The sequence below is a fragment of the Sinocyclocheilus rhinocerous genome, unplaced genomic scaffold (genome assembly GCF_001515625.1).
Source record: "Sinocyclocheilus rhinocerous isolate Xijiao unplaced genomic scaffold, SAMN03320098_v1.1 scaffold1295, whole genome shotgun sequence".
NCBI lineage: Eukaryota > Metazoa > Chordata > Actinopteri > Cypriniformes > Cyprinidae > Sinocyclocheilus > Sinocyclocheilus rhinocerous.
In genome coordinates, this window is record NW_015660499.1 from 1,824,585 (window position 1) to 1,838,900 (window position 14,316).

The following is a 14,316-nucleotide window of genomic DNA, read 5'->3' on the forward strand; positions in this document are numbered from 1 at the left end:
TGATATTTATATTATGTATAATATGTATAAAATTTTAATAATAATATTTTTATACTTATAATTCTATTTCTGTATTATTTATATTTATTACATATTCATATTATGTTATATTTCTGTTATATACATTATATTTTATATATCCTATACTTAAAATTATCAAGTATTGTTATATTATATAATCCATATATTATTTCCATATGTATATGTATAATTCACAAAGTATGTAGTATGTATCCTGTCTATCATGTAGTTCCGTTTGGGTTGTTATGCTCCCTATGTAGGCGATAAACAGCTAGGCAGCTCACTAGTTCTTGGAACGGAGCCTAAAAGCAAGAGCTCTTCACTTCAAGTAGCTTCGACTTAATTAACTCTCCGTCATGATCTCTTCACTTTGATTCTCTCCAGAAGTAGTTCATATGGTGTATACTGGACAACAATGGCCGCGCACATCTGCTCCGGAGGCCGCGCTGGTCTTTTGACATCTACGTTAAACCAGAGATTAAGCAACGCTATAGATCTTGAGGAAAATCTGGCTCGCCACTCATGTGCTTTTACCAGGCTTTATTGGTTTGCACAGATGCCCCTCATGTAAAATAAACCCAGTGTTCTTTGCGTCAGCCAATGGGAGGCTTCAGGAGGTGGGGGTAGTGGCAATATCCTCCTGTCAATCATGTGCTGGCCTCTTTCTGATTGGTCTGTGTTCAAGCAAAGCAGCTGCAGGCCCTGGACAGCAATTAGCAGCCGCGTTACTGCAGCTCTGGGTATATTGTCAGATCGCTCACTTTAGCAGCGAATAGAGTCCCGCTGAGCTGCTAAACAGCGACGTCTGCTTTACATCAGCCAAACCAACATGGAAACGGGCCAGATGAGGAGAGACACTCATTAAACTGCTCCAGAGTTAGGGGAAAGGAGGGTTAGGTCAACGCTTAGGTTACTAAGATAGTAAGGGAGGAAAAGTATGAAACTTTGTATGTAATTTTTAAAAGTATGTAATTAATAATAATTTTTTTTTTTCCCCTGAAAATTTGTTTGCCCATTCAAACCTGCTGTAGGGTGTTGCTATGCCATTGCTAAGGGTTTCAGAGTAGTTTTTAGCACATTGATATGGTATTTATTTATTTATTTATTTATAGCTTGCCTACCTACAGTAGACAGCATTCTTGGGCATGAATATGCCTGTGATGCCAGATAATACTATCTTGACTATATAAGACCATTATTTAATTTGTATTTATTTTCTATATTTGATTATTTGATTAATATAACAAATACATTTTTACATATATTTTTAATGTTTATTATTATTATTATTATTATTATTAAAATTCAGCACATTTACCCCAAATTTTATCATTGCTTTGATGCTAAATCATCACTCTAATTTATTTATTTATTTAAAAAAAATGTTTTTATAAATATGCCCATGACACCCAATAATGCTGTCTAACAAGGCTATATAGGACTATTCATAATTTTTTATTCATTTTCCATATTAATTTTATTATTATAAGTCATTAATTTTTAATATTAAGATTTTAAAAAAAAATTCATTATTATTGTGATAGATATTCAGCACATTTTCCTCATAGTTTATCATTGCTTTGGTGCAAAATTTTCTTTCTCATTATTTCAACATTATTTTTTAAGTTCAGTAAGTAACACTTAGTACCATGATGTATATTTACAACTGTAGTTTGCAAATATATTTTTTTCATTTTTGTTTTGCACTATAATAATGTTTTTTGTATTCTGCTTAATTTTCTACATTATTTTATTTTATTTTTAATTTTACACTGTGTACCTGCTGTAGTCGATTGCTCCCATTCACACACACTCTCTCTTCTTTCTCATCTGATTACATCTCTGTCCTCTTCCTATCCTTCACTGCTATTGCTACTTAAAGGGACTTTTGTAGCATTTAATTTTGTAATTTCACGCATGATTTCTCCTCAAAACAGTTCATAATTTAGTTTTATATGAGCATTACAACTGAACAGGTGAATCTTGAAGAAAAATAAATAAATAATATATATATATATAGACTAGCTACTTACTTAGTATTGTTGGGTATCATTTCATGCCCAAAAATGCTGTCTAGGTAGACAAACAAACAAACAATCGATCAATCAATCAATAAATGAAGATGTTTTGCCACTAAAGCAATGATAACATTTCTGGAAAATATGCTAAATTTGCATCAAATTAATAACAAAAAAGTTTAAAAAAAAATTTTTTTTTAAATGCGTGTTAAAATTATTTCCTTATATGAATTTATATTAAGTAATAATAATAATAATAATGGTCTTATTGGGTATTATTGAGTATTATTGTGAATCATAGGCATATTCTTGCCAAAAATATTGTCTAGGTATAGCCAAATTAAAAATAAAATAAAATAAAACAAAATAAAATAAAATATTGACAGTTCATCAGTGTACACTGAGTGTATGTATACAGTATATTACAAAATCATAAAATGATGCATATTTTAAAAAAATATGATACATAATAAAAAGTAAGTGATGAAATATATAACAAATGTTCTATATTAATTATTTATATGAAATATATTTTAACATTCATTTCATTTTAACATTAATAGTTTTATTAATGTTTTTTCCCCATTATTATTTAAATAAACATTCATCACATTTCCCCCAAAATGTATCATTGATATGATGCAAAAACATCTTTCTCATTATTTTAACATTATTTTTAAAGCTCAGTAAGTACCACATGCTACCATGATGTGTATTTTTTGTATGTTTTTTCATTTATTTATTTAGCCATTTTTTCAAATCTTTTTTTGCACTTTGAAACGTTTTTTTTCTTAGCATTAGGCTTAATATTCCCCATCCAAATTCAAATGATTTGTCTTGAATTATTTTTATTTTGCACGGACATGGCGATTTTATGATATTCATCCATATCTAATTTTTCATGGTCTTTTTGGAAAGATAACCCTGACACGCTTCCTTTCCGCTTCTGTGTTTACGTTTAGATCTTAATCAGGAATTTAGCATGTCTGTGAGCGATTAGCGTGCTAATATGTGTTGAGCGGTGAGGGATGAGCTTCAGGAGGTGTTGTATCGGGGCCGGGGTTTACTCTGGGGCCCCGGACAAACACGCGTTCCCTTTACTACAGCCGTCTCTCTGCATTTAACTTCAGTCTCATTAGACACAGCTAGTGCTACAGTAATTCACACAGCCACTGCCGTAAAATGAAAGCAGAATAATTAGTCTACATGATTAACAGTGTTATGTTTGGAGTGGTTGTTGTGATATTAAATCGATCAGCCTATTAAAGCTAGTTGTAACTGAATAAAAGAGACAAGAAGCATCATATTCAGAGAGCTTGATCACTTCTTATTTATTATGCAACAATATTCGAATACCTGTCTAATGATCTTCCTAGATTGGGGTTAAAAATGAAATTAATATTCAGTAATATTATGGATTTTAACGGCACTGACAGTATCAAATGAGAACAAAATGTGAACTGAATTGAAGCTAACATTGACACTTATTGAACTTAATTTGAATCATCATTAAACTGAATTGAGCTGAATAATAACACGATTGTATTCTGAGCTGATTTACCACTGAAATTGAATTTGTTTCATAATTTATGTTTTACAACATTATTTTCCTGTTTTATTAATGTCAAGCTGCTTTGAAACAGTCTGTATTATTTAAAGTGCTATAGAAATAAATGTACAGTGCAAAAAAAAATTTTTTTTTTCCTCATTATTTTTGTCTTGTTTTCCAGTACAAATATCTACACGTTCTTAAATCAAGATACATTTACTTGAAAAGCAAAATTACTTTTCTGAAAAAATACATACAGATTAAGTGACTTTATGTTTGCATCAAGAAAAAAATGACTGGAAGTGAGGTCAGAAAAAGAAACTTGTTTTAAATGTATTTTTCTGACCACAAGACTTAATGTCTCAAGTCATTTTGCTTCTAAAGTAAATGTGTCTTGATTTAAGAATGTTTAGATATTTGTACTGGAAATCAAGACAAAAATACTGAGAAAGAAAATCATTCTTTCTTTAATTTTTTTTTTCATTTTTTTCAAGTGTTTAATTAAATTATTACTGAAGCAAGAGTCCCACTTCCGACACTTGATACATCCGAGACCTTTTGAATTTTATAGAGGAGCGTGGATGTGGTTTATACACTTTGATAGGGTCAGAATGCAGTAAAACGTGGTAAATGTGCTGGGTTTGTGTGGACTGCAGGGTATTTTCCATACAGTACCTTCAGAGGAAGGCTCCAGTGTTTAATGACATCTTTAGCTCTTTTGTAGAGCACATGCATCTGCGCTGTATGGATGTGGAAGAGGCGGTTGGAAATATCAAACACACACACACACACACACACACACATTGAGAGGCCTGCAAGTCCATAATGGCATCAAAGGGCAATGTAAAAAGACTGGTTAAAAAGGATATAATTACTTTCAAATGACGTACCAGTTACAATTGAATACATGTGTCTGCAGAGCCTGGCGGATTTTAGGGGATTCCTCAGGTGAATTAATTTATGCATTTATATATTCATAAGTAAGAAACATAACAAATGAGATATCTTTAACATATTTAACATAGACAGCAGTGAGTATCCTTCCCTTATTTAATAAAAAAATACAATTGTATATTATTTTAAAATATTATTATTTTTAAAACTAAATTTTAACTATTGTTTTTTTTTCATTATTTTTATTAACTGTATTTATTTATTTATGTGCTCAGATTTGCCATTCAAAAATATTATTGCATTTTAATGCAAAATTATTAAATTTTTTGCAGTATTATTAAAATACTATTAAATGCACATGTAATTAATAAATTAGTGCATTTAGATGAAAAATATATATAGAACATTTTTTTAAATTGTTACAAATATTAATTGAAATATTATTATTAAAGGCCATTAAGACCATTTCCCTTTTATTATGTATATGAAATGAACTGAATGTGCTCAATGTGCTTTGCCAAGATACCAAAGTCTTGCAGAGATGAAATCAATAATTTCTCATCAAATCCTCCAAGGAGCGAATGATCAGAGCTGCTCCACATTCATTTTGTATTCCTATACTCTTTCTATATGCATTTGTGTCTGTTTGTTTCTAGGAACTGAGACAAAGTTGATGCATAAATTAAAAACATAAACCTCTGAGCAGCACATTTTTCCTGAATATCATATTGTCCTGTATATTTTGGCACCTGTATTGAATTGTACGTGATGTCTTCATGTTTCTAAAGCACTTAAAGCAGATCTTAGAGATGTTGTTGAGAGTAATCTCTGGTCTTAGTGCTGGTGTTTGGAGATGTTTGCTTAAGCCTGTTCAGACGCGGATGTGCGCCGCAACTTTGGTGGCTGCAAACGAGGGATAAATTATTGTTTGTGTTTGTTACATTTCTGATCTGTAGCAAACAAATACACAGAGAAGGATAAATAAACTCCCCCACACTCATACAAGCATGAGTATCACATCCACACACTGAAGATCACAGATTTGAAGGCTTTTCTAAGCATGATTGACTGAGCGTGAAGACTTTCCCTTCTTTAGGCTGTTTTAATGGTATTAAAGAGGGATTAGTTTCAAACACTGCACTGCGTCAATCAAAACCACTGCATTCTCACACGCATTTAGACATAAAAGAGACCAAAAAACACATGCATCTTCTTCTTTGTTAACTTCCTATATTATTAGTCAAAAATCCCCTGTGTGCATAATATTTAATGTGCACTTAAAAGCTAGGTGTACTTAAAAATCTTAAAAGTTTATAAAAAAAAAAAAACATAATATAGATATATAACAGATAATATAATGTTGATGAAATAAAAGACCACTTACATTATTTATATATTTATTATTGGAGAAAATTTTACAAGAAAATATTTTTCTTCTTTTCTTCAGAATTTCATGTTTAATTCTGTGTTAACTGATTTTTTTTTTCTAATTGTTTGTTAAATTTACTAATAATTTCTGCATGAAAATTGTGTCCACACCATTCTTTTTTCTTTTTTTTTTACTTTCATGACTATGTTTCTTAACACACTTAAGTGCACCTTTAAAAGTGCAATTTGTAACAACATTAAACATTTTAATTTAAAATACAATGTAAAACATTGCTTTAACAGTTGTTTTAAAGAAATAAACTCATTATATGTTGACTAACATACAAACGCAAATGTAAAGTACTTGATTATAATTTTTATAATTTATTTTGAATGTACTAAATTGCAACATCATTGTTACAAATGTGAAATTAAAAATATAACTTTTAATAGAAATTTCATGAAAAAATGATATGTTAGTATATTTCAAAGACCATATTTCAAAGACAATAGAAATAATTATGAATTTACATAAAAAGTTACACTTAAGTCCTACTTTGGTAGGTTAAAAAAATCAACTAATAGAATTTAATATAAACTTAATCTATGATGTATTTTAATTTAATTGTAAATACCATACAGTTAACCATCTGAAATAATTTCATTCAGTTTGCACTTAAGTATATTAAGTATACTTAATATACTATCAACTCATAAACCAGTTGAAACAGTTTATACTCAGAAATTGCTATAGTAAATTTCACAAAAAAAAATGCAAAAAGCAAGTAACACATTGAATTTAAACATGAAATGAAATATATAGTTCAGTCATGAAACTCTAGATGGCGCAGGCTGACGGGGTGTTAACGTAACTGATGATATTCATAGAGTTAAACGACTTGGCACAAGCTGATTGGTTCATGCTGCATATGCAGCCAATGAGCTTACTGCCTTGCATTTATATGGCTGGCTAGCATTCACTTGAGATTCCTGCAGCGCGCTTTCAGAGTTCTCTGAAACCCTCCACCTTCCCCAGCTCCACCTGTATAGATCTGCTATGGGGTTATTTTATATGCTATTTGTGCAGCAGCAGTATGTCTTAAATACTCACCGTATCGCCATATGCATTGACAGTAGCAAGTTCCTGCACTTGCTTGCAGCAGCAATAATCTACAACTACAGCAATAACCAACAGCAGCAGCAATTCAGCAGCAGCGTAGCAGATCTGTTCCGCCAAGACCAAATACATTAACATTGTCATATCCATCCCCATGCTAAAATGTTCCGAGAGTTGTCATGATTTAAATAGTATTTTCTTGTCAAATGTACATAATCTTTGTTTTATTTACAACTTTATTTACAACTTTCATTTATGCAGTGTAATGTATTAAACTAACTTGTGCATGGGCTTTCTTGACTTTTGACCCCCTACAACACACCTGCACATGTGGGCGACTTTTTAGTTCATAAGATGATTTTCTTCATAAACGTTCCCCTTGCGAGTGTCACGCGTGGCTGTTCTGACAAAGACTCGAGACAAAGCCGCCGCTGTGGTCCTGTCAACAAAGACAGAGAGAAAGGACAGGATTAGTTCACAAGCACAATAGAAGAAAGGAAGATCTCCAGAAGGATCATGGGAATTACAGACAGCAGCATAATGTGATGTGACAGACAGAGGAAGCAGGGAAACTTCCACATGTGTGATTATTAAAGATCAGCAGAAGATGGAGAAAGAAAAGAAGTTTGAATTCTTTGGACGTGCATGGTGTTGCTCAAAGGTTGCTCGTTTTGGCTCAGCGGAGTCCTCTCTTTCATTTATTCTCAACTTTGTATCAGTTTCTTCTTGTAAAGTACCTGCTGCTTAAAGGTTTGGGGTCTGTACTATTTTTAAAAGTACAGTAAAACCATAAAAATTGTGAAATATTGTTACAATTTAAAATAGCTATTTACATATTTCAAAGTGTAATCTGTGATGTAAAGCTGAATTTTCAGCAGCTTCAGTGTCACATGATCCTTCAGAAATCATTCTGATTTGCTGATTTTGAACTTTGTTTTTTAAATGTTGAAAGCAGTTGAGCTGCTTTATATTTTTGTTGATGCTATTTTATTTTTGCTGAATAAAAGTAGTCATTTCTTGAATTATTTTGAACAACAGTGTTTATACAAAGACAAATATGTCATACATTGATAGAAGAGCTAAAAGAAAAGAGTGGAAATGTGCGAGCTCATATTGAGATCATTGACTTTTCATCGCAAACTTTGGGATTCTGGCAAATTTTAGCATAGTTTTAGATCTGAAAACGGAGGTCTTTTCTCAGGAGAAACATCTGAGAAGCAGGGGATTTCAGCAGAAGTCTCCTTCAATGCTGTCTGGGAAAAACAATAGAGATATTAAAGAAATCTCACCTGTGATTTTCTCTTCCCGTGGGTGCGTCGCTGAATATTGACTCCTCTGTAAAACTCTTTTGTGTGTCTCACCTCATGATACCATCATATCTCGAGGCTTATTAAAAATCTCTTTCAAAGTCATAATCAGGAGCGCGGTGTCAGTCACGCATTGATCTGTGCGCCTGTGATATTTATGGATGAACTTTATTGGTGTGGGAGAAGACCGAGCTCTGAGGGAAGATCTGCTTAATGCTTCGGAATTATTGAGCTTTGTAGCGAGTCTCACGTCAGGGGGTTTGAGTATTAACCCAAGAAATGACTCGCTCTTGTGCTTTGCTGTTTCACATTATACTTCATATGATTAGGACAGGAGGTCCTGCTGTGTGTCATATTCAAATCTGGTTTTCATTTATTTGGTTTAGCACTTATTTGTGATTGATTAGCTCAAATTGATGATCTACCCTACTTTACGCTACTAAAGTTTGGTGTCTACAATTTTTTAATGTTTTTGAAAGCAGTCTCTTCTTCTCACCGAGGCTGCTTTTATTTGATTAAAAATACAGTAAAAACAGGAATATTGTGAAATATTATTACATTTTAAAAGAGCTGTTTTCTATGTGAATATATTTTATTTAAAATGCAATTTACAGGTGCATCTCAAAAAATTTGAATATCGTGAAAAAGTAATTTTTTATATATACTGGATTTTTGACTTTCATGAGCTGTAAGCTCTAATGATCAAAATTAAAACAAAAAACTTTTGAAATGTTTTACTTTACATGTAATGAATCTAGAATATATGAAAGTTTCACTTTTTGAAACAAGTTACAAAAAGAGAACTTTTTTCGTGATATTCAAATTTTTTGAGATCCACCTAAAAAAATTCCGTAAAATTTATGGTAAAAAAACGGCAGCTGTGGTTGCCGGAATTTTACCGTAAAAAATACGGTAGCAACATTTTAGGTTTTACGGATTTCAATTATCAATGTAAAAATATCATAAAACAGTTGTGCTGCTTTGTATTTTTGTGCAAACCATGACACATTATTTTTTTTCAGGTTTCTTTGTCGAAAAGAAAGTTCAAAAGAACAGCATTTATTAGAAATTGAAATAATTTGTGACATTTATAAATGTCTTTACTGTAACTTTTTTATCAATTTAATGCATCCTTGCTGAATAAAAATAAAATAAAAATAAAAATTAATATTTTTTTTGCATCTAAATTTTGATGTGAATTTATTCAGACATATTTATATTGACATGAAACCACTTTTGCAATACATCTCCTAGATTTATATTAGGTTAGCTATTAAATTATTGGCTAATACTGTATTATTGGTTAATATTATTAGCTAATATCTTCATCTATGCATCCTTAGTTACATCGGAAAAAAGTTGTTATATTTTGAAGAAAAATGATAAAAACAAACATTTTAATTATTTGGCATAACACACACAAGGGAATTGTGCACAATTAGACCAGAAACATGTTCTAAGATTTTAAAAAGCAATAAATGTATGCTTTGTTTCTCCTCATCAGGTTGTTTGCGGCCAAATGCTGCGGCTGTCTGGAGAAAATCGCTCCCACTGAGTTTGTGATGCGTGCACTAGAAAGTGTGTATCATCTAGGCTGCTTCTGCTGCTGCGTGTGCGAGCGACAGCTGTGTAAAGGAGACGAGTTCGTCCTGAAGGAGGGACAGCTGCTGTGCAAGAGCGACTACGAGAAGGAGAAGGACCTACTGCACTCGGTCAGCCCGGACATGTCTGACTCCGGTGAGAACGACGCTTTCCTCTCCTCTCGGCTCAGCTGCTCTCCATAGAACGGTGATTTAAAATGCTTGTTTCTACAGACAAAAGTGAGGATGAAGGTGTGGATGTGAAGCCGGAGAAAGGAGCAGGAGGTCAGGGCAAAGGCGGCGATGACGGCAAAGACCCACGCAGACCCAAGAGACCTCGCACCATCCTCAACACCTTGCAGCGGCGCGCGTTCAAGGCCTCCTTTGAGGTGTCGTCCAAACCCTGCAGAAAGGTGAGACCTTCTTTCAGAAGATTTCTAGAGGGAATACAACCAAGTTAACGTCTTGAATGTGCAACCTGTGCTTATCTACCTGTAGAGGAACATTAGATACTTCTAATCCAGTATTATACAGCACTCTATGGACTATCTGATACATATTGCATGTAAAAATAGCAAAACTATCAACCATCTGATGCGTATTGCATGTGAAAATGACACACAAAAAAAAAAACTATGGATCATCTGATGTGTATTGCATGTGAAAATGGCAAACGCTTCATTCCACTGTTCCAATGTCTGGGTATGTGAGACGACTTTAAATGAAGTAATATATGAATGTTCCTGTTGTTTCAGGTCAGAGAGACGCTGGCAGCTGAGACCGGTCTGACTGTTAGAGTCGTCCAGGTGTGGTTTCAGAACCAAAGAGCAAAGGTGAGCATGTCCTGAGATCTTAACTGAGCCTAAGTCAGGGTTTTCAGTCCTTTAGATGCCACGGGCGCCCAAATATCATTGTCCTTGAATAAGGAACACGCATCCTAACATGTATAAAGGCAGCTATATATTTTCAAAGACTCAATTTGTACTGTGAAAAATAATAGTATAAATATGTGTTTGTTTGTTTGTTTATTTATTAAATAAAAATAAAAATAAATAACATTATCATTTATTTATTTAAATGTTTTATTTATTTATATTATTCACATGATATTTTATTTTACTCTAATTGAATCAATCAATTTATTTGTTATTAACTAAAACTGAAGTTATTAAAAAAAATTGTAAATTGAAATAAAGCTGAAATAAAATAAAATATAAATGTTAGATGAAAAACTAAAACTTATTTCAGGTAGTTGCCAAGGAAACATTTCTGATATTTGTTTAGTTTAATTTGAAGATCTAAAACTAAAACTGAACTGAAACGAAAAAATATATATATATCTAATTAGCTGAACCCTGGTTTGTAAACCCCTGGCCTAAACAACTCTTTAATATAATTGCCCATAAAATCATGTATGATCTTAAAATGGATTTAATACTTGTCTGTTCCTCTTTTTTCCGGTCAGATGAAGAAATTAGCACGCCGACAACAGCAGCAACAAGAGCAGCAAAACTCTCAGAGACTCGGACAAGGTACTAAACACACACACAAAGTCTCTCAACATATGCTAGTCTTTAGCCGTTTTAACCCTCTGTTTTGTTTCTAAGAACTCATCTGACGGTGTGTTTTCTGCAGATGTGATCTCAAGCCGAATGGAGAATCTGATGAACTCTTACACGCCGCTGGCTCCGCCTCCACAGCATCAGTTAGTCTCCATGGAGACCAGCGGATACAGCACAGACCCGTTCCAGCAGGGCCTGACCCCTCCGCAGATGCCCGGAGATCACATGAATCCATACGGTGAGCAAAACTCCCGTCCCGATGCTGTGATATTGACCAGAAGCGGCCGCTAATGCCACGTATGGGCCCAATAAGAACAAATGTGCCATTAAACTGTCTTCACCCTTATGTAACAGTGTCAATTAGTTTTTGAGAAGCCTATAAAATTACACTATAAAATTGCCCGCGGCACTCCCGAGAAAGCGTGCGTGGATCTGCGGCCTGCAGACGCACACGATTACACATTCATGAGTGCGTTTTGTCCTGCTGCGAGTTGACGCAAATGAGTAGTTTATATGCTCTTTTATGTAACGGTTTATAGGCAATTACAGCTTTGAAAAGCAGCTGAGAGTCTGGTGGCTAATCATATTTCTATGGCGAACGGTAAACTGCGTCCTTGAGGACTGAACGATCTCTTGGTACTAAAAGCTTCAGTTCAGTGAGGACCATATTTGTTTATTAGCTGTGCTTGCTAAAACTTGTTCTGTCACTGTTAGAGATCGATTGATACTGCATTTTCATGGCCAATACCAATTATATTATGGCTCAAATAGTTGAAAACCAATATCCAGAATCAATTTTTAAGGTCTCGTGAATATTATTATATATAGCAGTGCTATTATATTTATGAAAAATGTATTTTTCTCACTTGAGAATGAATGTCTGTAAAAAAGTTTTTTAAAACAGGATATTAAATAACTTAATTTTTGCCTGTAAATATTCCAAATAGTGGCATTTATTGGTTGACCTGATATTAAGGAACTGAAAAAAGTTTTTAAAAAAAGTGAATGTTGGTGAAAAATTTTGCTCAAATTAATTATGTCTGTCTCTAATCACTATTGCTATTACACTTTTTATATTATCATAATGCACACTACCATTCAAACGTTTGGGGTCATGGTGATTTTTTTAATGATGCTCATTGTTAATGATGAAGAAGGGAAAGAAAATAATATTTTGCGTAATTTAATTTTGTAAAGTAAATTTTCTTCAAATTAGCAGTACATGTACATTTATTATGACAAGTTAACGGTTGATTACTTTCTATATTGAAACATTCTTAGTGATTTTAAATAAATATTGTGTAAAATTGTATTTTTTATTAAGGATTTCATGTTATTTATTCAATTCAATTGAATTTTATCACATAAAGATAAAGTTTGGGGTCTATATGATTCGCTTTTAAAGAAGAGTAAAGACCTTTTTTTAATTTTACAAAAGATTTCTATGTAAAAAAAAAAACTTTATATTTATCAAAAAATCCTTTCACAAAAATATTAAGCAGCACAAATTTCAACATTGAAAATAAATATTTCCAAAGTCAGCATATAATGAATCCTGCATGGATTCTAAAGCTGCTCAAAATTCAGCTTTGTATCACAGGAATAAATTGCATTTTAAAATATATTCAAATAGAAAACAACTATTTTAAATGGTAATAATATTTCACAATATTACTGTATTTTTGATCCAATAAATGCAACCTTAGTGAGCAGAAGATACTTTTTTTTTCAAAAATCAAATCGAATTGAAAAATCAAACCAATCTCGAACGTTTGAACAACAAACCCCTCTCACATTTTCTTCAAAAATGCTGTTTCGTGTGACTTTTTCGGTACCTAGACCTCATTTTTGTTGTTCTTCTTCAGGAAACGACTCGATTTTCCACGACATTGACAGCGACACATCTCTGACCAGTCTGAGCGACTGCTTCCTGGCCGCGTCAGAAGCCGGATCCCTCCAGACCCGCGTGGGAAACCCCATCGACCGCCTCTACTCCATGCAGAGCTCCTACTTCGCCTCCTGAAACCAAACCCTGAGACTAAACAGCCACGAAAACTACCTAACAGCCAGTCAAACCTCCAGTAAAAGGCCAACTAGAATCCCGAGGCTGTAAGGACAAGAAAACCAAACCAAACCAGATGACTCACGCTACAGATGAAACCAGACCTTGGCTTTGCTGAGGAGGTCTTAAGTCTAACCAGGTTCAGAGATGTGCTGGCCAAGCCAATGTGAAGATAGGATGAGATGGTTTTCATCTAGACTTTGTAGGGGAAAAAATCCTAACCAAATATTTCTAGAGGAGCTACAGGACACTTACTGCAGTATATTGAACCAAGTTTAGACCGTAAATAGACAAATGCAATACATGCAAAAAGTTGAAAACACTGCATACAGTACAACAATGTTGTTGTTGAATATGGATTTCAAATGTTTCAAAAGAAACTCAAGCCGAAACAGCTGTGTGTTGATAAAGCCGACTAGCTATTTATTACGTACATGTGCCAAGTAAACCTGCAAAGCTTTATTTAAGACAAATTGTGTTAGAGTAAGTACCATAAACATCTTTATGTAAGTCCCCGGAAGAGAGTGTAGTATTACTGTTGATGTTTAAAGATGTATATGTTTATTTCGCTGTGCTATTTATTTGTCGTTTGCATTCTTGGACATTGTAGAGGATGCATTTTTGCTCAAACTTGCTCAATTTACCAAAGTTTGTTGGTACTAAAAATAAAGAAATTTAAAAAAATCTTTAACTTCTTCATTTTTCTTTTAAAATATTATCCATTTCACACACATATGGTTCATTTTGGCCTGTAAAAATGCTGTAATTTTATATTTGAGATATTTGAAATAAATAAAAAAATGAACAAAGAATAATGATAATTGAAAAAAATAAGTTG

The 14,316-nt window shown here is 33.0% G+C and overlaps 1 protein-coding gene across 1 annotated transcript in view; it reads left to right on the plus strand.

Moving 5' to 3' along the window:
• Positions 1 to 14,087, plus strand: part of lmx1ba (LIM homeobox transcription factor 1, beta a) — a 45,964-nt gene extending 31,877 nt beyond the window's left edge. Inside the window, exons 3-8 of the mRNA XM_016534254.1 lie at positions 9,779 to 10,011; positions 10,089 to 10,267; positions 10,610 to 10,687; positions 11,320 to 11,386; positions 11,490 to 11,654; positions 13,282 to 14,087. Of these exons, the coding sequence (XP_016389740.1) occupies positions 9,779 to 10,011; positions 10,089 to 10,267; positions 10,610 to 10,687; positions 11,320 to 11,386; positions 11,490 to 11,654; positions 13,282 to 13,439 (880 nt within the window). The 3' untranslated portion in view covers positions 13,440 to 14,087. The remainder of the gene's footprint in view (positions 1 to 9,778; positions 10,012 to 10,088; positions 10,268 to 10,609; positions 10,688 to 11,319; positions 11,387 to 11,489; positions 11,655 to 13,281) is intronic.
• The last annotated feature ends 229 nt before the right edge of the window (positions 14,088 to 14,316 follow it).